Source organism: Salmo salar, chromosome 09 (genome assembly GCF_965601325.2).
Source record: "Salmo salar chromosome 09, fSalSal1, whole genome shotgun sequence".
Taxonomy (NCBI): Eukaryota; Metazoa; Chordata; class Actinopteri; order Salmoniformes; family Salmonidae; genus Salmo; species Salmo salar.
Genome location: NC_138299.1, coordinates 127,371,303 through 127,394,820, shown reverse-complemented (window position 1 = coordinate 127,394,820; position 23,518 = coordinate 127,371,303). Strand labels below are relative to the sequence as shown.

General features: G+C 43.9%; 2 protein-coding genes across 4 annotated transcripts in view; one reads left to right on the top strand and one right to left on the bottom strand.

The window, feature by feature from the left end:
* The window catches only part of LOC106612521 (zinc finger CCCH domain-containing protein 4), a 17,528-nt gene extending 14,628 nt beyond the window's left edge, over nucleotides 1-2,900 (bottom strand). For both annotated transcript variants that reach the window (XM_045724446.2, XM_045724447.2), the window contains exon 1: nucleotides 2,604-2,900. In XM_045724446.2, the coding sequence (XP_045580402.1) occupies nucleotides 2,604-2,683 (80 nt within the window). In that variant the 5' untranslated portion in view covers nucleotides 2,684-2,900. The remainder of the gene's footprint in view (nucleotides 1-2,603) is intronic.
* LOC106612594 (SUMO-activating enzyme subunit 1) lies at nucleotides 1,090-23,518 on the top strand. 2 transcript variants are annotated; one of them, XM_045724448.2, is made up of 9 exons: nucleotides 1,090-1,224; nucleotides 10,346-10,457; nucleotides 10,853-11,026; nucleotides 18,027-18,172; nucleotides 18,275-18,374; nucleotides 18,477-18,582; nucleotides 20,270-20,414; nucleotides 22,264-22,333; nucleotides 23,076-23,518. In XM_045724448.2, the coding sequence occupies exons 1-9, from the start codon at nucleotides 1,199-1,201 to the stop codon at nucleotides 23,166-23,168; spliced, it is 972 nt and encodes a 323-aa protein (XP_045580404.1). In that variant the 5' UTR covers nucleotides 1,090-1,198; the 3' UTR covers nucleotides 23,169-23,518. The 2 variants fall into 2 exon arrangements, with proteins under 2 accessions (XP_045580404.1, XP_014069363.1); XM_014213888.3 differs by lacking the exon at nucleotides 1,090-1,224 and adding an exon at nucleotides 9,889-10,118.

The window sequence follows — 23,518 nt, the reverse complement described above, 5'->3', positions numbered from 1 at the left end:
TCGAGTCAACCTAATTTAACTCAGCACAGCCAACCCTTGAATCAAGATCACTCACGTCCTTCAAGAGGCACAATGAGGCCCTTCTTGATGAGCGCAGAACTTTGCATTGCTGGGGGTTCTATGGACTGACATGGGCACGTACACAGAACAAAGGCTCTACTGACATAGCACTGCCTCTTTCTCTAGTGGGGTGCCAGGTACAAGTATTCAGGATTCTGCGGACAAGCAAAACACTTAATCATGATTTTGCGCAGTTCAGATGCCAGTCAAGCCAACCTATACTTCTACAGAGGTGTGCCACTCCCATTGGCTGGGAGTTTGCCAAACCATTTAGCTGTGTAAAGAGACCTTAGGGTCTAGCCAAACCTATCTTGTCTTGCCCTGAATGAAAACTTACTCTTACAACATTATGTAGTAGCCTATTTCAAACTGAGGTTACAGGTGTTTTGGTTTATTAACATTACAGTAAAAAAAAGTATATTGTCAGGCTGGTTAGATGTCCTGACAAATGTGTTAAATGGCAAATGCAAAGCACCTGTCAACAGCCTCCTCTGGGTTTTATAGCCCACATCACAAAGACTTTGCATAAAAAAATGATGTATCACTCCAATAACAGAGGGGTCAGGAAATGATAGCACCCACTACAGCCAATTAGATAAGGCTCTAGTCTACTCTACCCCAAGGAACTATGAACAGAAAAAAAAGTTACACTTGGATCCAAATATATAGCCTAATAAAAATAAATAATCTGGAGTCTAAGGATAATCACACTTCAAACAAGACAACCTTTACAGTTGCTATAAAGTTGTGTGTGTGCACTGGACACAACCTATGTAGTTCCAAGAGCATAAACTGAGTTAATGCTGAAAGTACTAGGTACAATCAGTCATGTAAACTTATGCTTTCGCTTAAAAATACATTTTACAATACTATTCATGCATCATCACAACAACATTACAGCTTAATTAAAAAGGTCAAAAAGTTCCCGAATAATCAATAAAACTACAAACAATGGGCCTTAAATCAAAATGATGGGAAGTACTTACTGTGAGAGGTTTTCTTCACATTCTGCACTCAAACACTGGTATGACCATTGCCCCCCCCCCCAAAAAAAAGTTTTCGGAACATAATAGTGGTCTCCCCACTTTATTATTAGGGTTTGTGGAAATGGTATAACTTGGGTTGTCTGGGGAGGGGGATGCTGAAGACAGACAGGGAAATCAGGTAACATTTGTGGTTTACTTGACTTTTTAGACATCTGAAATGCTTTGCAAACGTTCAACACAGTTCTGGGATTTGGTGGGTGTTCGGGATAACAATCTAAAGTAATATAGCAGTCTGTCCTGAGAAGATAGAAACTTTATAAGGGTACAAAATTTGGCAATTTTCCTGAACTTGCAAAGGAAGAAAATGTTAAATCCATTTATGTACAGATCTAGTATAAACTGTAAAAAAAACCCAAAAAAAACAAGTGTGGCACAAACATTAAAGTGGATGAGCATGCTAAAACAATTGCGCAATCACGTTTGTTACATTTTTGCTCACTAGTTAGTATGATCAATTTCACGCCTTGGAAATGTATCAATTTGTTAATTGTTAGTGATTAAACGCTATATTAATCCCTAGCTAGTTGGCTTAGTTACCATTACCCGTGGACCAATAGTTAACTTCATAGGTAGCCAGCGTTAACTAATCGAACCAATTCATTTTATTCGCCGATTTAAGAGGGCTCTGTCTATATATAGGGTGACAAGTGAACAGCTGCATCAATTCCAATGACAAATGCTTTCAACACAACTATCTAGTTGCTAAAAAAAAAAAAGGCAGGCACAATTGCGGCCTTTGCTTACTAGCTAGATTGGTCTGGCAAGCTAGCTAGCAAAAAATTAACTGCGTAGTTAGCTAACGTAACTAGCTAGCAACTTCGTTACTTAGCATGAGTGCTAATAAAGGAAATACCTCCAATGTCCAACTAATGGCTATTAATCCATTGCAATCAAGTCTTTGTCTGACCTGAAAAACCTAGAATGTAATGATTAATTATGAAACTGTTAAAATTCGCCCTATTGGCTTGGCGGATAGTTAGCAAACTGTCTTTTTTCCACAAAGGGCAGCCAGCTAGCTAGCGAGTTGGAACGTTAGCTAGCCCTGTCTTTGCGATGCAATTTTGCAAAGCTTTTGTGTTCAAAAACGTTTTGGACATATAGCTAATTGGAAATCTATTCAGAAATACATTTTTGCTAGTTAAGTTAATGGTGGACAATTAGCAAGCAAAAATAATATTTTTCTTCATTCACTCTACTTTGGTGGGGATGCAACTTTGATGGATCAGTTATTTGAACTGATGGTCTTTTTTCTTCATAAAATAACTCCTTGAAATACTTATTCAAACTGATCAGATCCCAGGTTCATATTTGACCTTCCAGTTTGCGCTGAGCAACGTTTCAAGATGGCGTTCGTTACCTCTGTACTTGTTCCCCAGAAAAAGGCGACTTTAATCCCTTTGAAAGAAAAAATTGAAAAAGAAACCCGGGCTTTTTATACCTAAAAAGCACAGGACAAATAAATAGTTTGATAGAAATATGATTGTAGAATTACTCGACCTTTCGTCAGTGAGAAGACTGTGTTCGTGGTTGGTTGTTGTTGGGGAGTTTGGATGGACAGTCATGCTTTCCACAGCCATTTCCTCTAGCTACATTTAGGTGCAAAAAAAATTACAACTCTACTGGCTTATGCGTCACTTAACTTGGATCTACAGTACTTGTTAATGGTTTAAGGAAGAGTTTCAGTTCATAGTAGTCAATTCCCCACTAACAGTTGTTAGAGAAATAGGTTGAAATTGTGTCCTGAGATTCTCCGTCCTACAGTTGCGCTGTAAAATGAAACTCATCCACTTAAAATGGCTGACTGTCTCCTCCAAAGAGAAGGGGTGGGATATTCCGAATATGACGACATAAACATTACGTTCTCATACGTTTGTCACGGAAGTACCCGACATTTTTTCGTTCAACAGTTGTGAAAGATCATTCTTTGGCATGTGTATATGCATATCTGCAGCCTAGGGGACTGGGTTTTAGGGCACGTTGAGGTATTCTGCTGCTTGTTCAGTAATTTGAACAAGTTCACTTTACTTTTCTCTTAGTTGGCCCTCAGTTCCCTCTCCTTGGAATGACTATATTGGTGGTAGCTGTGAACGGTGACGTGTGTGTCGGAGCCTGTCCTGTACTAATTATAATTTACTATTATAGCCACAGTAAAATTTCAACTCCCCAAATATATTTCACTAATTGGTTGGTTCAACTGTTTTGTCATATCAAATTGTATTTGTCACATACACCGAATACAACAGGTGAACCAACTGTACAGTGAAATGCTTACTTACAAGCCCTTTAACCAACAATGCAGTTAAGAAAAAAAATAACATAATTAAGGAATATCACAATAAAATACAAACCAAGGACCAGGTATAGGCTCCATTTTTTGTTTTTGTTGCCATGGGGAACTTTGATTTATAGCTTCATATCATGTTTTAAAAGTAATTTCCTCTCACAGAATGTCTGAGCACTGCATTTGAAAAAATAGTAGTATTCCACTGTTACATTTTTGTTGGTAGGCCTGTGCTATGATGGTATGCATACAGTGGAAAGAAAAAATATGTGAACCCTTTGGAATTACCTGGATTTCTACATAAATTGGTAATCAAATTTGATCTGATCTTCATCTAAGTTACATCAATAGACAAACACAGTGTGCTTAAAATAATAACACACAAATTATTGTATTTTTCTTGTCTATATTGAATACATAATTTAAACATTCACAGTGTAGGTTGGAAAAAGTATGTGACCTCCTAGGCTAATGACTTCTCCAAAAGCTAATTAGAGTCAGGTGTCAGCTAACCTGGAGTCCAATCAATGAGATGAGATTGGAGATGTTGGTTAGAGCTGCCTTAACCTATAAAAAACACTCACAAAATTTGAGTTTGCTATTCACAAGAAACATTGCCTGATGTGAACCATGCTTTGAACTAAAGAGATTGCAAAAGACCTAAGATTAACAATTGTTGGCTTGCATAAAGCTGAAAATGGTTACAAAAGTATCTCTAAAAACATTGATGTTCCTCAGTCCACTGTAAGATAAATTGTCTATAAATGTAGAAAGTTCAGCACCGTTGCTACTCTAGGAGTGGCCGTCCTACAAAGATGACTGCAAGAGCACAGCGCAGAATTCTCAATGAGGTTAAGAAGAATCCTAGCGCGTCAGCTAAAGACTTACAGAAATATCTGGAACATGCTAACATCTCTGATGACGAGTCTACGATATGTGAAACACTGAACAAGAATGGTGTTCATGGGAGGACACCACGGAAGAAGCCCCTGCTGTCCAAAGAAAACATTGCTGCACGTCTGAAGTTTACAAAAGTGCATCTGGATGTTCCACAGTGCTACTGGCCAAATATTCTGTGGAGAGATGAAACTAAAGTTGAGTTGTTTGGAAGGAACACACAACACTGTGTGGAGAAATAAAGGCACAGCACGCCAACATCAAAACCTCATCCCAACTGTAAAGTATGGTGGAGGGCACATCGTGGTTTGGGGCTGCCTCAGGGCCTGGACAGCTTGCTATCATCGGCAGAAACATTTATTTCCAAGTTCATCAAGACATTTTGGAGGAGAATGTTAGGCTATCTGTCCACCAATTGAAGCTCAACAGAGGTTTGGTGATGCAACAGGACAGTGACTCAAAACACAGAAGTAAATCAACAACAGAATGGCTTCAACAGAAGAAAATGTGCCTTATGGAGTGGCTCAGTCAGCGTAGCCTAGTGGTTAGAGTGTTGGACTAGTAACTGGAAGGTTGCAAGTTCAAATCCCTGAACTGACAAGGTACAAATCTGTCGTTCTGCCCCTGAACAAGGCAGTTAACCCACTGTTCCTAGGCCATCATTGAAAATAAGAATTTGTTCTTCATCGACTTGACTTTTAAAAAAAAGTCAGAGTCCTGACCTCAACCTGATTGAGATGTGGCATGACCTCGAGAGCAGTTCACACCAGACATCCCAAGAATATTGCTGAACTGAAACAGTTTTGTGAAGAGGAATGGTCCAAAATTCCTCCTGTCTGTTGTGCAGGTCTGATCCGCAACTACAGAAAACGTTTGGTTGAGGTTATGGCTGGGTTCACATACTTTTTCAACCCTGCACTGTGAATGTTTACACGGTGTGTTCAATAAAGACATGATAACGTATTATTGTTTGTGTGTTATTAGTTTAAGCAGACTGTGTTTGTCTATTGTTGTGACCTAGATGAAGATCAGATCAAATGTTATGACCAATTTATGCAGAAATCCAGGTATTTCCAAAGTGTTCACATACTTTTTCTTGCCACTGTATGTCTTACAGTGAGAGAAGGGGGAGAAAAAAAACACGAGATGGCTATTCCTTTGATAAAGTACATACCTCTACGAATCTGAGTGTAAATAGGTCCACTCTCTTCACATATAGATGAAACAATTCCAAACAGTCCCTTTACAAGTCAAAATGTAGAATAAACTTAATTTGAACTTTACCTGTTGTCCACTGATTTCGTTCTGCTGGTAGAATTTGAGACAAAATATCCACAGGAAAGTATTATTAAATCGACTTCTAAACGCGGGTCTCTGTATGGCTGTCACAATTTGTTTGCTCATCACCTAAGGGATGTGCACAAGACGGAAGTACATTCATGCAATGCATGCATACTAACCAAAGTCTTGCAGGTGTTTACAAGGTTTTGTGCATGTGCCAGGTGATAGAAAAATCTCAACGGCAGTATCGTTACTCTAAAAGGTCTGGTGAATAATATTGTGGATATTTTTTCTCAGATTTTGACCCGAATACGGACCAATCACACAGACAACCGGTAGAGTAAGTCCAAATGCAATTCTATTCTACATTCTGGATTGTAAGGAAACTTTCCAAGTTTTTCCAGTGCTTTAATTCAGACTGTGTATGCAGAAAGTTTGCCTGACGAATCAAACGGAATTCTTAAGATACTCTATGTTCGCTACAGAAGAAACTGACGTCTGTGGGCAGGGAAAAAGGAAGAAAGTGGAACATATTAAGAGTAAATATTGAGTGCAACAGAAGAAAATTTAACATGACTAGTGAGGATGAATTAACTGCGTTGGCAGGTGCGGTGAAGAACGCAGAGTTTGCGCCTCGTCCAGATGGTGATAGATGTTTTTGCCCAGTGGGAGTGAGATTTTTGGAGAGAATGGATCCTTGCCTTCTGGGTGATTCATATGTGGTGTCAGGTTGGGTGGAGAAGAGTTTGGGTAATTGTGGGTCGGTGAAAGTGGAATCTTGTTTATTTTTGTATATTTCAGCTGTCCAGAGGAACATGCGCTCTGCACCACCTGACTGGGGAGAAGAACTGTGACTTGCTAACCTCTCCAGAGCAGGGTGCCATTGAAAGGAGTGATAACTGGAGTGACGTTAGTGTTGAGGAGGCTCAACTGAAGTTTATGATTCCTGGTGTCTGTGACGCCCACCATTTGGCGCAACGCAGACCCCCGGTGGAGAGGGTGGTGAAACAGAGATGACACTGTCTGTACTTCTGAGTTTTGATGCAGAGTTTTTACCAGATAAAGGCAAGTTAGGATGTGTCGGTTATACCATGAGAGCTTTTGAACAGAACCCATTATGGTGTTTTAGGTTTCAAGCTTATGGTCATGTGACAGTAGTGTGTAGGAGGGAGATTCCTAGACGTGAGCAGTGTGCAGGAGGACATAAGACAAAGGATTGTGTAGTATCGGTGGAAAAGGTTGTGTGTGGAAACAGTAGGGGTACCCATGGTGCTGGAGATCAGACGTGTCTGGTGAGAGAAATGCAGGTTGAGGTTGCCAGGATCAGAGTAATGAGGTGTCATATGCTGAGGCACTAAAGAGAGTAGAAGAGGAAGATGAGTACACCCTTACGGAAAAAGATTGCTGTCAAAGTGCAGTATAACGACCGTATCAAATCAAATTGTATTGGTCACAGATGCATGGTTAGCAGATGTTATTGCGAGTGTAGTGAAGTGCTTGTGCTTCTAGTTCAGACAGTGCAGCAATAGCTAACAAGTAATATAACAATTCCACAACAACTACCTAATACACACAAATCTAAGTAAAGGGATGGAATAAGAATATGTACATATAAATACACTGCTCAAAAAAATAAAGGGAACACTTAAACAACACAATGTAACTCCAAGTCAATCATACTTCTGTGAAATCAAACTGTCCACTTAGGAAGCAACACTGATTGACAATACATTTCACATGCTGTTGTGCAAATGGAATAGACAACAGGTAGAAATTATAGGCAATTAGCAAGACACCCCCAATAAACGAGTGGTTCTGCAGGTGGGGACCACAGACCACTTCTCAGTTCCTATGCTTCCTGGCTGATGTTTTGGTCACTTTTGAATGCTGGCGGTGCTTTCACTCTAGTGGTAGCATGAGACAGAGTCTACAACCCACACAAGTGGCTCAGGTAGCGCAGCTCATCCAGGATGGCACATCAATGCGAGCTGTGGCAAGAAGGTTTGTTGTGTCTGTCAGCGTAGTGTCCAGAGCATGGAGGCGCTACCAGGAGACAGGCCAGTACATCAGGAGACGTGGAGGAGGCCGTAGGAGGGCAACAACCCAGCAGCAGGACCGCTACCTCTGCCTTTGTGCAAGGAGGAGCACTGCCATAGCCCTGCAAAATGACCTCCAGCAGGCCACAAATGTGCATGTGTCTGCTCAAACGGTCAGAAACAGACTCCATGAGGGTGGTATGAGGGCCCGACGTCCACAGGTGGGGGTTGTGCTTACAGCTCAACACCGTGCAGGACGTTTGGCATTTGCCAGAGAACACCTAGATTGGCAAATTCGCCACTGGCGCCCTGTGCTCTTCACAGATGAAAGCAGGTTCACACTGAGCACGTGACAGATGTGACAGAGTCTGGAGACGCCGTGGAGAACGTTCTGCTGCCTGCAACATCCTCCAGCATGACCGGTTTGGCGGTGGGTCAGTCATGGTGTGGGGTGGCATTTCTTTGGGGGGGCCGCACAGCCCTCCATGTGCTCGCCAGAGGTAGCCTGACTGCCATTAGGTACCGAGATGAGATCCTCAGACCCCTTGTGAGACCATATGCTGGTGCGGTTGGCCCTGGGTTCCTCCTAATGCAAGGCAATGCTAGACCTCGTGTGGCTGGAGTGTGTCAGCAGTTCCTGCAAGAGGAAGGCATTGATGCTATGGACTGGCCCACCCGTTCCCCAGACCTGAATCCAATTGAGCACATCTGGGACATCATGTCTCGCTCCATCCACCAACGCCACGTTGCACCACAGACTGTCCAGGAGTTGGCGGATGCTTTAGTCCAGGTCTGGGAGGAGATCCCTCAGGAGACCATCCGCCACCTCATCAGGAGCATGCCCAGGCATTGTAGGGAGGTCATACAGGCACGTGGAGGCCACACACACTACTGAGCCTCATTTTGACTTGTTTTAAGGACATTCCATCAAAGTTGGATCAGCCTGTAGTGTGGTTTTCCACTTTAATTTTGAGTCTGACTCCAAATCCAGACCTCCATGGGTTGATAAATTGGATTTCCATTGATTATTTTTGTGTGATTTTGTTGTCAGCACATTCAACTATGTAAAGAAAAAAGTATTTAATAAGATTATTTCTTTCATTCAGATCGAGGATGTGTTGTTTAAGTGTTCCCTTTATTTTTTTGAGCAGTATATATGGATGAGCAATGACAGAGCGGCATAGGCAAGATGCAATAGATGGAATAAAATACAGTATATACATATGGGATGAGTAATGCAAGGTATGTGAACATCATTATTAAAGTGGCATTAATAAAGTGATCCATTTGTTAGAGTGGCCAATGATTTGAAGTCTGTATGTTGGCAGCAGCCTCTCTGTGTTAGTGATGGCTGTTTAACAGTCTGATGGCCTTGAGATCAAAGCTATTTTTCAATCTCTCTGTCCCAGCTTTGATGCAGCAGTACTGACCTCGCTTTCTGGATGGTAGTGGGTGAACAGGCAGTGGCTCGAGTGGTTGTTATCCTTGATGATCTTTTTGGCCTTCCTGTGACATCGGGTGCTGTAGGTGTCCTGGAGGGCAGGCAGTTTGCCCCTGGTGATGTGTTGGGCAGACTGCACCACCCTCTGGAGAGCCCTGTGGTTGTGGGCGGTGCAGTTTCCGTACCAGGTAGTGATACAGCCCGACAGGATGCTCTCAATTGTGCATCTATGACTGCAGTATGCTGCACATACTGCGTCCAAAAGAACACTTTTTTTTAACTGCAGTAGTATAACAGCAGTTCAATTGCAATACACTGCAGTTATTCTGCAATTACTGCGTCCAAAATACTACAGTCGACTGCAGTTACTACACTTTTACTGCAGTTTCAAAACAGCAATCTTTTTTGTAAGGGTGACAGATCCTAAGAGGATCCCTGTGAGTAGGACGAGGTCAATAGAGAGTGACAGGAATAACGTGCTTTGGTAAGGTTGTTTTTTTGGCGTAGATGGCCATGGTGGTCAACTGTACCGCAGGAATAGAATGTAAATCACAGAGGATAGATGTTGTGGTGGCAGCTGCAGAGAAGTACTTGGCGTACAAAATTTTACTGCAGAAGAGTTACAAGGTGTTTTGAATGACAGTGTCCCGTACTCCCAGGCTGCTGGCCAGGAGCAGGATCAGATGGGACCAAAGTAGTGGAATAGTGATGATGGGCGTAGGGTTAGTTGTTAGGATAATTTTTTCACGAAGTGTAATGAATTGATACTACAGCATAGTAGGCTGATACACAGCCAATACAGTAGATGGCGGCATGCACCTGTAACATTTGTTTGAGGACCGCATAATACCAAAGAAGAAGAAAACGTCATCTTCCAGCGTCCGTTCAAATCAGCGATAGCGGTACCCTACCCGAATTTTAAAAAGGGCATATTAATCCCATTACTGTTAAACTAGACAAATAAACCAGTTTGAGATGATAGACATGATTGAGAAGGAAGATTCTATCATTAGCGAGGAAGAAGCTGCTCAGTATGACCGGCAGATCCGACTATGGGGTCTGGATGCACAAAAGAGGTAGCTATTAGCTAACCATCTAGCTAGCTTTAATCAGATCTGTTCGTTCTGGGATAAAATGGGGTCCCACAGCAAGAATGGATTGGAAAACACTGAAAATGTTGATGTTTACATAATTTATCAATCTGCACGAGGCATGCATATTTTGTCTTTAAGACTTTCTACCCGTTATTGTATGATGGCGCCACATAGCTAATTAAGGTTTTTGCCATCTGCTTCTGTTCCAGACTGCGGGGTTCTCGTGTGCTCCTGGTGGGGCTCAGGGGCCTGGGGGCTGAGGTGGCCAAAAATCTCATCCTGGCTGGAGTGAAGGGGCTGACCATGCTGGACCACGAACTGGTATAGACCACAAACACAAAGAGGGGGGGTTGTAACAGAGTTAGGTCAGAACAGAGGTAACCTAAAGTATCAGGTGTAAAATAAACACCAGAAACTAGATCCACTATATACTGGTCTTGACGAGAAGGAAAAAAACTGTTGGGGGAGGTACTCTTTTACACTGTCCAACCAAACCAGTAAATGTGGAGGAGGAGTTCAGATGGAGTTTTGCCTTGTTAACGTCTAATAGCGGAAGTAGCGTCACAGGCTCTTTCCGTTGTTGGGGACTCGGCAGAGGCTAGGTGAGAGGGAACCTTCCCAAGTAGGCTAATGGTTGGATAAACACTGAGAAAATTGCAGGACAATAGAAATGAATGCTACAAATTGCTAACTATGTCTGCTCTCTTGCTTCCCAGGTGACAGAGGAGTCATGCCGAGCCCAGTTCCTGATTCCAGTGAGCAATCAGGGCCAGAATCGAGCCCAGGCCTCCCTGGAGCGGGCCCAGTACCTCAACCCCATGGTAGAGGTGAAGGCAGACACAGACAGGGTGGAGACCAAACCAGATGAATTCTTCCTACAATTTGAGGCAGTGAGTACAGTAGTGCAGGACCGGCCTATTATCAAGATTACTTTTGTGCATAATTTTCTGTTACCTTAAATGGCCACTAGGTGTTGCATTTACACCATACTTCTTACCACAAGTTGCTCTGGGCAAATCAAATCAAAACATTTTTTGTCACATACACATATTTAGCAGATGTTATTGCGGGTGTAGTGAAATGCTTGTGTTCCTAACTCCAACAGTGCAGTGGTATCTAACAATACACAAATCTAAAAGTAAAATCATGGAATTAAAAAATATAAATATTAGGACAAGCAATTTCGGAGTGGCATTGATTAAATACAGTGGAAAAGAATACAGTATATACATATGAGATGAGTAAAGCAGTATGTACACATTATTAAAGTGACTAGTGTTCCATTATTAAAGTGGCAAGCGATTTTATGTATATAGGGCAGCAGCCTCTAAGGTGCAGGGTTGAGTAGGTTGGTGGTAGCTGGCTAGTGATGGCTATTTAACAGTCTGATGGCCTTGAGATAGAAGCTGTTTTTCAGTCTCTCTGTCCCGGCTTTGATGCACCTGTACTGACCTCGCCTTCTGGATGACAGCGGGGTGAACAGGCCGTGGCTCGGGTGGTTGATGTCCTTGATGATCTTTTTGATAGTTCCTGTGACATAGGGTGCTGTAGGTGTCCTGGAGGGCAGGCAGTGCGCCCCCAGTGATGTGTTGGGCAGACCATACCACACTCAGCAGCAGACCAATGCCAGTATAGCACCTGTTTTGTACATATGTTTTTTTCTTATTTTCTGCAGATTTAAGCTGTTTTTGACTGATGAGTTCCATTGTATGTAGTTGCACTTTGATCACAAAAGGAATCTTCATAGAACTTAGGGATAACAAGTGTTTTTCATTGGATATCCCTGTTAAAAGGGTACTTTGGGATTTTGGCAATTAAGCCCTTTATCTGCTTCCCCAGAGTCAGATTAATTAAGCCCTTCATCAACTTTTATGTCTCTGCATCCAATATGAAGGAAGTTCGAGGTAGTTTCATGAGCCAATGCTAACTAGCATTACCTCCTCCCTAGCATGCTAGAAGTTACCACAGACTTCCAGTAATTGCGCTAATGCTATTTAGCAACTTCCTTCAAACATAAAAATGGTATCCACAAGTTCATCTGACTGAAAGTAGATAAAGGGCTTCATAATATGATGCATATAAATATAATTTATACACTGACAGAGTGAGGGAATTGACAGGTGCCAGTAGTGGGAAAAGAATAGCATGAACATTAAAGACCCTCGAGTTTGGAGATAAATGCGTTTATCTAACTTATGTCTGCACGGCTTACAAGTAGAAACGTAGCTTTCCTGTGGCGTTTGGTTCCAGACACACTGCAACACAAGCTGTCTGAAGTGCCCTGCTCTGAATCATGTAGCGGGGCGGGGGTTTGAAGAGGCTCCTCATCAGATGCTCAGGGATTTTCAAAGCGTAAACGAGCCGCTTCCCCAGTCTGACTGTGGTGGAGGAACGGCGGAAGCGTCCCAGGGGGAGTGCTAATGGGAGTTCAGGAGGAGGGGGAGGCGGACTGGGCTGTGCTGTAGACTCTTATCTGCTAGCTACGGATCTGTCTTGTCTGTGTGGTGTAGCACTGGGAAACCGGAACTGGTTGAAATTCGCTGGAATACATGACAAGGGGCTGCTCTTTTTAGTCACTGTGTTTTGGACTGAGGGATTGATATGTCTAGATTATAACTTTGATCCCGAGAGAGTGTTTGCAGGTGTTTTTGTCTTATAGAGATCATTTGAGGCAACAATTCTCACCCACAACAAACAAACTCACTCTCTCATTTACTTCACTCAGCACACTGGTATACTCTCCCAATTCTCACTCATGTACTCTCATTGAGTCAATCATAACCACTCATTCTCTGCATGTCTATCACTTCACTTCTCCCTTCACCTCCTACCAGACCAATTCTCTGTTGTTAGGTTCCATTGTACAGATAAGCTATATAACCCCCCCCCACCCCCCCACCCCCCCATTTCCTCACTTCCTTCTTTTCACTCTCTCCCTCACCTCTCAAACAATCCAGCTCAGTGTCCCTCTTCACAAAGCCCTTGCCGGAGGCCATCAGGAGGAGGCGCCCGAGTTGCACGCCTCCTTCAAAGGGTGGGAGGCTCTGTAGACAGACAGTACGGCTGGCCAGGCTGTTAAAAAGCCCTGTCCCCTCCGGCCTGCCAGTGCCAGCAATCTCAGTTCCCACTGCCAATCCCCTCTAATGAACTAGACCAGCAGCAGTAGCCCAACATGTCCAGCCAGGGTCTCTCTCAGTATCTGTTGCCAGTGCCACAACAGAGGGCTTGCCTTTTAGTAGCTGGCAACTAAAGCGAATAGGACTTCCATAGTAGTCTGTAAGGGTTCCCCTTCCCCCATAAGACCTACTTCCTGTTGAGGTGTGGTTTAAGGAAGATTTCCAGTCCATTTTTCAATCATCAAGCATGCACCCAGCATTGATGATTAGTCTATCAATCTTCAAATCAAATGTTATTGGTCACATACACATGGTTAGCAGATGTTATTGCGAGTGTAGCTAAATGCTTATGCTTCTAGATCCGACAGTGCAGCAGTATCTAACAGGTAATATCTAACAATTCCACAACAACACCTAATACACACAATCTAGTAAAGGAATGGGATGAGAATATGTAAGTATAAAATATATGGATGAGCAGTGACAGAGCACCCAAGATGCAATAGATAGTATAGAATAGATAGTGAAGGATACAGCATATACATATGAGATGAGTAATGCGAGATATGTAAACATTTTTAAAGTGGCATTATTAAAGTGACTAGTCTGTAGGTAGGCAGCAACCTCTCTGTGCTAGTGATGGCTGTTTAACAGTCTGATGGCCTTGAGATAGAAGCTGTTTTTCAGTCTCTCGGTCCCAGCTTTCATGCACCTGTACTGACCTCGCCTTCTGGATGGTAGCTGGGTGAACAGGCAGTGGTTCGGGTGGTTGTTGTCCTTGATGATCTTTTTGGCCTTCCTGTGACATTAGGTGTTGTAGGTGTCCTGGAGGGCAGGTAGTTTGCACCCGGTGATGCATTGTGCATCACCACCCTCTGGAGAGCCCTGCGGTTGTGGGCGGTGCCGTTGCTGTACAAGGCGGTGATACAGCCCGACAGGATGCTCTCAATTGTGCACCTGTAAAAGTTTGAGGGTTTTCGTTTACAAGCCACATTTTTTCAGCCTCCTGAGGTTGAAGAGGCGCTGCTGTGCCTTCTTCACCACACTGTGTGCGTGGAGAATTTCAGCATTTCGGTTTTCTGGGCTAACAATGTACTAAATAATACATTAAAAAAAATACTGCACAGTTTCCGAAGGACTTGAAGCGAAGTTGCCATCTCTATCGGCGCCATTTTGCGTTAGATGAGGGCACAGCAATTTAAAACAACTTCAAACACACAGTCACACGTCAATAAGCTTCCCTTGGAAAAACACTGGCGCGTGTAGTCAACTCGATGCTGGCACCTCCCAACATTGTGGTACTTTGTGTTCTGGGAGGGAACAGCGTGTACCACTCACCCATGTCAGCGACGCCACAGACAGATGCCCGTCAGCTGCCAGACAGCCCCTTATCTCTAGCCAAGTGTGGAGTGTGCTGGGTTTGGTCTGAAGGATAAGATGGACCCAGCCCAAGGGTCAGTTGTTTATTAAGGCCAATTTTCTTTTCCCCACCCTGTTCAGATAAAACAAACTGGCCAAAACAAACTAGTTGATTCTTTGACTGAATAACAGATTTTGTTTACTTGAACATGTTTTGTGTCAGAAGGACGGGGTGTCTGTTATAGAAGCTGGTGGGTGTGTTGTTCAAGGGGGTTAACTAAAGGAGTAGGTTGTTTAAGAATGGCTATGGTGGAATCTATCCAAAAGGTGTGTATGTGTGCGTGTAAATGCAGAGTTAGGCCTACTTGCTCATCATCAAGTACTTTGTCATCACATTCCCCTCAAGGTCTCTCAATGAACATGTACACTGTATAATTGAAATTGGAAAGCAGCTGCGGTCATCCCCCTCTTCAAAGGAGGAGACACTCTAGACCCAAACTGCTACAGACCTATATCTATCCTACCCTGTCTTTCTAAGGTCTTCGAAAGCCAAGTTAACTAACAGATCACCGACCATTTCGAACCCCACCGTACCTTCTCCGCTATGCAATCTGGTTTCAGAGCTGGTCATGGGTGCACCTCAGCCACGCTCAAGGTCCTAAACGATATCATAACTGCCATCGATAAGAGACAAGACTGTGCAGCCGTACTCATCGACCTGGCCAAGGTTTTCGACTCTGTTAATCACCACATTCTTATCGGCAGACTTAACAGCCTTGGTTTCTCAAATGACTGCCTTGCCTGGTTCACCAACTACTTCTCTGATAGAGTTCAGTGTATCAAATCGGAGGGCCTGTTGACCGGACCTCTAACAGTCTCTATGGGGGTGCCACAGGGTTCAATTCTTGGGCAGACTCTTCTCTGTATACATCAATGATGTTGCTCTTGCTGCTGGTGATTCTCTGATCCACCTCTACGCAGACAACACCATTCTGTATACTTCTGGCCCTTCTTTGGACACTGTGCTAACTAACCTCCAGACGAGCTTCAATGCCATAAAACTCTCCTTCCGTGGCCTCCAACTGCTCTTAAATGCAAGTAAAACTAAATGCATGCTCTTAAACCGATCGCTGCCCGCACCTGCCTGCCCGTCCAGCATCACTACTCTGGACGGTTCTGACCTAGAATATGTGGACAACTACAAATACCTAGGTGTCTGGTTAGACTGTAAACTCTCCTTCCAGACTCACATCAAACATCTCCAATCCAAAATTAAATCTAGAATCGGCTTCCTATTTCGCAACAAAGCATCCTTCACTCATGCTGCCAAACATGCCCTCGTAAAACTGACTATCCTACCGATCCTCGACTTCGGCGATGTCATTTACAAAATAGCCTCCAACACTCTACTCAGCAAATTGGATGCAGTCTATCACAGTGCCATCCGTTTTGTCACCAAAGCCCCATATACTACCCACCACTGCGACGTGTGCGCTCTCGTTGTCTGGCCCTCGCTTCATACTCGTCGCCAAACCCACTGGCTCCAGGTCATCTACAAGTCTTTGCTAGGTAAAGCCCCGCCTTATCTCAGCTCACTGGTCACCATAGCAGCACCCACCCGCAGCACACGCTCCAGCAGGTATATTTCAGTGATCACCACCAAAGCCAATTCCTCCTTTGGCCGCCTTTCCTTCCAGTTCTCTGCTGCCAATGACTGGGACGAACTGCAAAAATCGCTGAAGCTGGAGACTCTTATCTCCTTCACTAACTTCAAGCACCAGCTGTCAGAGCAGCTCACAGATCACTGCACCTGTACATAGCCCATCCAACTACCTCATCCCCATACTGTATTTATTTTGCTCCTTTGCATCCCAGTATCTCTACTTGCACATTCGTCTTCTGCACATCTATCACACCAGTGTTTAATTGCTATATCGTAATTAGCTCGCCGCTATGGCTTATTTTATTGCCTTACCTCCCTTATCTTACCTCATTTGCACACACTGTATATGTACTTTTTTCCCTACTGTATTATTGACTGTATGTTTGGTTATTCCATGTGTAACTGTGTTGTTGTATGTGTCGAACTGCTTTGCTTTATCTTGGCCAGGTCGCAGTTGTAAATGAGAACTTGTTCTCAACTAGCCTACCTGGTTAAATAAATTCAAAAAAATATGTGGACACCCCTTCAAGTTAGTGGATTCAGCTATTTCAGCCACACCTGTTGCTGACAAGTATATCAAATTGAGCAAACAACTATGCAATCTCCATAGAAAAACATTAGCAATAGAATGGCCTTACTGAAGAGCTCAGTGACTTTCAATGTGGCACCGTCAAAGGATGCCACCTTTCCAACAAGTCAGTTCGTCAAATTTCTGCCCTGCTAGAATTGCCCCGGTCAACTGTAAGTGCTGTTATCGTGAAGTGGACATGTCTAGGAGCAACAACGGCTCAGCCGTGAAGTGGTAGGCCACACAAGCTCACAGAATGTGACCGCTGAAGAGCATAGCGCGTAAAAATCGTCTGTCCTTAGTTGCAGCGCTCTACCGAGTTCCAAACTGCTTCTGGAAGCAATGTTAGCACAAGAACTGTTCGTTGGGAGCTTCATGAAGTGGGTTTCCATGGCCGAGCAGACACACACAAGTCTAAGATCACCATGCGCAATGCCAAGCGTCGGCTCCAAAGCTCGCCGCCATTGGACTTTGGAGCAGTGGAAATGCGTACTCTGGAGTGATGAATCGCTGACAAATCTGGGTTTGGCAGATGCCAGGAGAACGCTACCTGCCCTAATGCATAGTGCCTACTGTAAAGTTTGGTGGAAGAGGAATAATGGTCTTGGGTTGTTTTTCATGATCTGGGCTAGGGCCCTTAGTTCCAGTGAAGGGACATCTTAAGGCTACAGCATACAATGACATTCTAGTTGATTCTGTGCTTCCAATTTTTTTGGCAACAGTTTGGGGAAGGACCTTTCCTGTTTCAGCATGACAATGCCCCCTTGCACAAAGCGAGGTCCATACAGAAATGGTTTGTTGAGATCGGTGTGGAAGAGCTTGACTGGCCTGCACAGAGCCCTGACCTCAACCCCATCAAACACCTTTGGGATGAATTGGAACACTGAATGTGAGCCAGGCCTAATCGCCCAACTTCAGTGCCTGACCTCACTAATGCTCTTGTGGCTGAATGGAGTCCCCACAGCAATATTCCAGCATCTAATAGAAAGCCTTCCCAGAAGAGTGGAGGCTGTTATAACAGCAAAGGGGGGACCAACTCCATATTAATGCCCATTATTTTGGAATGAGAAGTTTGACGAGCAGGTGTCGACATACTTCTGGTCATGTCGTGTAGTTAGCGCAATGGGAGCTGTAGTTTTAGCTGCTCTCTCTGACTTTGTCCTGCCCTCCCTTGTTTCTCTCAGGTGTGTCTGACCGGCTGCTCCAGAGATCTGATGGTACGCGTGGACCAACTCTGTGTCCGGCACAACATCAAGGTCTTCTGTGGCGACGTCTTCGGTTACCACGGATACATGTTCTCCGACCTTGGCCAGGAGCACAACTATGTTGAGTAAGTGTTGTGTGTGTGATTGTCGTGTCTAAATTACTTGTCTTGATTATTCACCAGTTATACTTATGCTCATCTGTCCCTTGTTTTGATGCCCCCGTCCAGGGAGAAGCCCAAAGTAGTCAAGCCCAAAACAGAGTCCAATGATGGACCTGAGGCCAAAAAAACAAAGATTGACCCCAATGAGACCACCATGATCAAAAAGGTGAGCGTTGTATTATAATATCTCAATTAGAGTTATCCACCTCCACATCTAATGATGTCATGTTCCTTGCCCTTTGGCGCTCTCTCTATCCCAACTGAACAGACGGCCTGCTTCTGCTCCTTAAAACTGGCTCTGGAAGTGGATTGGACCAATGAGAAGGCCAAGAGCAGCCTGAAGCACACCCCCGTGGACTACTTCCTGCTACATGGTACCTGCTCCTTCCACAAAGCCATTGGATATAAATATCTATCTGATAAAAGAGAGTTAGATCACTAACTGGCTGTCATCACGTCTTTTGTTCTTCTGACATACGAAACAGCGAAGCTATATGTTCATGCCCTCTACACGTGAACGTCTGCAGCTCCAATGATATCGCCCACCACCATACCCCCCCCTTCCTGTTTTGGTTGTTGTAGCATTGCACCCTGTTCCTTCTAGTCTGATTTGGTCCCTTTAATAGCCTTCACCTGGTTTCATTGACCTTCTTAACGTGGCTCTGTTTCCATCACAGGCTCTCCATGGCCAGTCGTGTGTGACTTTAGAACAGAGAAACAAACAGCTAGCCACCACCCACGACATTTCACCTGCAGGGCTGCGTACTCTAGCCCTTGTTGTTGGCTAATATTAAAATTACAGCCGGAAAGGAAAATAAGCTGTTCATTTGTTTGTTTTTGTCGTTTTCAGAGGTGTCTTACAGCATTTGGGTTTCTATAATTATGTCTAGACGTAGTGGTATCTCTCGACTGAGCTGCTCTTGAGGAAGTGGTGCTTCCTCTGTTACAGCTCCTCTGTGTGTCAGGGGAGGGGGTTAGCTTACTGCATGCCACCATAACAACTCTGGAGGAATGGAAGGCAGCACAGGTGGGGGGGCACAGGACTGTTTTCCCTCAACTTTGATTTAGTCAATGTAATTTGAATGTGTTTGTTTTTGGTTCATCCCTGTTTGAATCTAATCAAGAATGTTCCAGACTACTCTCTTAAGACAATGTTTACTTTGCACAGATGTCTTTGTACACTTACATATTGTGCCAGGTTGAGATAATTCAATGGGTGAGAGAATATTTCGTTGAGGGTGATGATTCATGTGATGATGGTGATTTATGATTTTCTTTTATTTATTTATTTTTGCGAGCGTGCGAGGTGTCATTCTAGTGGAAATAGCCGTGGGCGGACTGGGCTCCATGATGTGTTTGATGGACAGCTAAAGAGAGGAAGTTATGACACCTGTTTTAACACTGAGGGGGCGAGTAGAGCTGCCAGGCTTAAAGGGGGGTTTACAACCTAAAACGTCTCCGTTGCAACGGTACGTCCATCTCCCCTTTTTTTATTATTTCCCTTTTAGTAATATTCCGACTCCAAACCACATCCTGCTCATATTGACACATCTGCCCACGGTCTCACACAGGATGGGTGTAGTACTAGTGGCGCGTGCTGACAGAACAAGGACATGAGTCATAGATGTCTGATCACGGCCCTGTCAAACTGATCAAAAACTGCTCTTCATTCAAAGCCATTATCAGATGAAGAGGTTTGTTGGCGCAACACTTGTGGCGCGTTGATTGCCACTTTCAATCATCTGTGGTACAACACAGATAAAGATCTGATTGCACACTGTTTCCACAAGATGATCAGTATGTAATTGGAAGTGTTTCCATTTTTTTTAACATCTTTTTTTTTTTTTGCCAGCCGGTGTCATTCCAGCAAGTGATAGAATCACAACTCCACCAACATTTCCTTTGTAACATATTCTGTGTTGTATGGAAATGCAGCTCAGTATATGTAGCAATGTAACCCATAAAATCAGAGCTTCCTCTGTGTCGTCTATGGTTTCCAGCACTTCTCCACCACTCGTTCTATTGTTCTCTCTCCGTGTGTTCCTCTCTTCTTTCCCACAGTACTGCTGAAGTTCCGTACAGACAAAGGTCGCGACCCCCACCCAGAAAGCTTTGAGGCAGACGCCATGCTCCTGAGACAGATCCGGGATGATGTCCTGGAGGCCATGGGGCTGAGTAGCGAGCTGCTGCCTCACGACTTCGTCAGGTGACTGGCTCAATTCAACCCAGATTTCACCACATGGTGCATCACTTGACATCCGTTCACATATTAAGCTGGACTGTTAGTTAAACAGTGCATTAGGAAAGTATTCAGACCCTTTGACTTTTTCCACATTTTGTTACGTTACAGCCTTATTCTAAAATGGAATAAATCAATCTACACACAATACCCCATAATGACAAAGCAAAAACGGTTTTATTTTACATTTTTGCAAGTGTATTAAAAATAAAAAACTTAAATATAACATTTACATAAGTATTCAGACCCTTTACTCAGTACTTTGTTAAAGTACCTTTGGCAGCGATTTCAGCCTGGAGTCTTCTTAGGTATGATGCTACAAGCTTGGCACACCTGTATTTGGGGAATTTCTCCCATTCTTCTCTGCAGATCCTCTCAAGCTCTGTCAGGTTGGATGGGGAGCGTTGCTGCACAGTTAATTTTGGGTCTCCAAAGATGTTCGATCGGGTTCAAGTCCAGCTCTGGCTGGGCCACTCAAGGACATTCAGAGTCTTGTCCCGAAGCCACTCCTGCGTTGTTTTGGCTGTGTGCTTAGGGTTGTTGTCCTGTTACAAGGTGAACCTTCACCCCAGTCTGAGGACCTGAGCACTCTGGAGCAGGTTTTCATCAAGGATCTCTCTGTACTTTGCTCTGTTAATCTTTCCCTTGATCCTGACTAGTCTTCCAGTCCCTGCTGCTGAAAAACATCCCCACAGCATGATGCTGCCACCACCATGCTTCACAGTAGGGATGGTGCCAGGTTTCCTCCAGACGTGACACTTGGCATTCAGGCCAAAGAGTTCAATCTTGGTTTCATCAGACCAGAGAATCTTGTTTCTCATGGAGTCCTTTAGGTGCCTTTTGGCAAACTCCAAGTGGGTTGTCATGTGCCTTTTACTGAGGAGTGGCTTCCGTCTGGCCACTACCATAAAGGCCTGATTTGGTGGAGTGCTGCAGAGATGGTTGTCCTTCTGGAAGGTTCTCCCATCTCCACAGAGGAACTCTCGGGCTCTGTCAGAGTGACCATCGGATTCTTGGTCACCTCCCTGACCAAAGCCCTTCTCCCCCGATTTCGATTTCTCAGTTTGGCCGGGCGGCCAGCTCTAGGAAGTGTCTTGGTGGTTCCAAACTTTTTCCATTTAAAAATGATGGAGGCCACTGCATTCTTGGGGACCTTCAATGCTGCAGAAATGTTTTGGAACCCTTCCCCAGATCTGTACCTTGACACAATCCTGTCTCAGAGCTCTATGGACAATTCCTTCGACCTCATGGCTTGGTTTTTGCTCTGACGTGCACTGTCAGCTGTGGGACCTTATATAGACAGGTGTGTGCCTTTCCAAATCATGTCCAATCTATTGAATTTACCACAGGTGGACTCCAATCAAATAGTAGAAACATCTGATGGATGATCAATGGAAACAGAATGGAGCTGAGCTCAATTTTGCGTCTCATAGCAAAGGGTCTGAATACTTATGTAAATAAGGTATTTCTGTTTTTTATAAATTGTTTTCTCTTTTTCAATATGGGGTATTGTGTGTAGTTTGATGAGGGGGGAAAAAACAATTTATTCAATTTCAGAATAAGGCTGTAACATAACAAAATGTGGAAAAAGGTCAAGGGATCTGAATACTTTCCAACTGCACTGTAGGTTTGTAGGGGTTTTGCATTTGCCAGTGATGGTAGTTATTAGATGTATCAAAGATCATCTGTAACTGGCTGCTCCATTCTGAGCTATTTCAGTTTTTCCAGAGATAAGACAGTTGTTAATTCATCTTTATGAACTGGAGAGTTTGTTTCTGTTGGTGACACTCACGTTGTTGTTTTGTGTTGTCATCAGCTACTGCTTCTCTGAGATGGCCCCTGTGTGTGCTGTGGTGGGAGGAGTGCTGGGACAGGAGGTTGTCAAGGTTGGTTGTCAGTTTGTTTTTGTATTATTGACTTTTCAATTGTTTCTGTGACTTTAAATCATTCTTACTGTACTGTCCATCCTGGCTCTAAACTAATGTCAACCACCACACATCACAGACTGTCTGCACCACAGTTACTGTTGTGCAGCTTTCACTGGGGAGAAAGATGCCATGTTATATTTTGGGGAGGCAGAAAGCTAAACACTTGACAGCAGGCCGCTCCACTTGATTCTGGGTCCAATCCAGAAATACCCAGTGATATGTTTCAGTCCTGTGGGGCTTTTGGGGAGATTGAGTCGGACAGTGTGGCTGTTTTGGATATGACCTGAGTATTGGAGAATAAGGGAAGTGTCACAGTCCTACCTATGTTTGAGAGTTGAGGGAGCCAGGTGAGAAGAGCTAATGTCAGTCAGTACAGACGACAACCCTCTCAGCAGGATGATGGCACTGCGCCAGGCTGTCTGTCTCCACGATATGATGTAATGATGAAACCGGATGAAACGGCCTGCGACCGGCCTGACATCTCACTGGGTGAAGTCAAGCGATCACACAACGGACAGTGCACCCGACGCTCACGCAATGAAGCGGACACTAGAGGACACCACATGTATGCAATGCAGGGAAAGCTGGTGAAACTCCCACAGCAAAGCTATCCTTATCTATGGTGGGTTTAGTTTGAGAGATGGTCAGGTAGTGAGTGTGTGTTGTTGGCTGGTATTAACGTCTCTGTTTGTTTCTACAGGCTCTTTCCCAGAGAGACGCACCGCACAAGAACTTCTTCTTCTTTGACGGTATGAAGGGCAGTGGGGTGGTGGACTACTTTGGCCCAAAGTGATCGACCATATTCCCACCAGAGGAGGGAGAGGTGTGTGCATGGTACATTAAGGCCTACACTCACATACTCAATACGTTTTGAGTTTTGTCATTCTTTTTGCCAGTCAGACTACTTATCAATGTAACCATTCACCTCCAGCTGAACGTTCAACAAGTGTTTCAATAGGCGAAAAGGATTTGTCATTATACATGTTCTCCTTTTATACCTACCAACAACACATCTAATAGACGGTGTTTGCAGCACACCTTCTGGAATTTCTATTTTCTTGTTTGCTGTTGTCAGACTGTCCATTTTATGTTTCTAGCACAGAGGTATTTTTACATTTTGTAATAAAAATATTGTGATCAAAA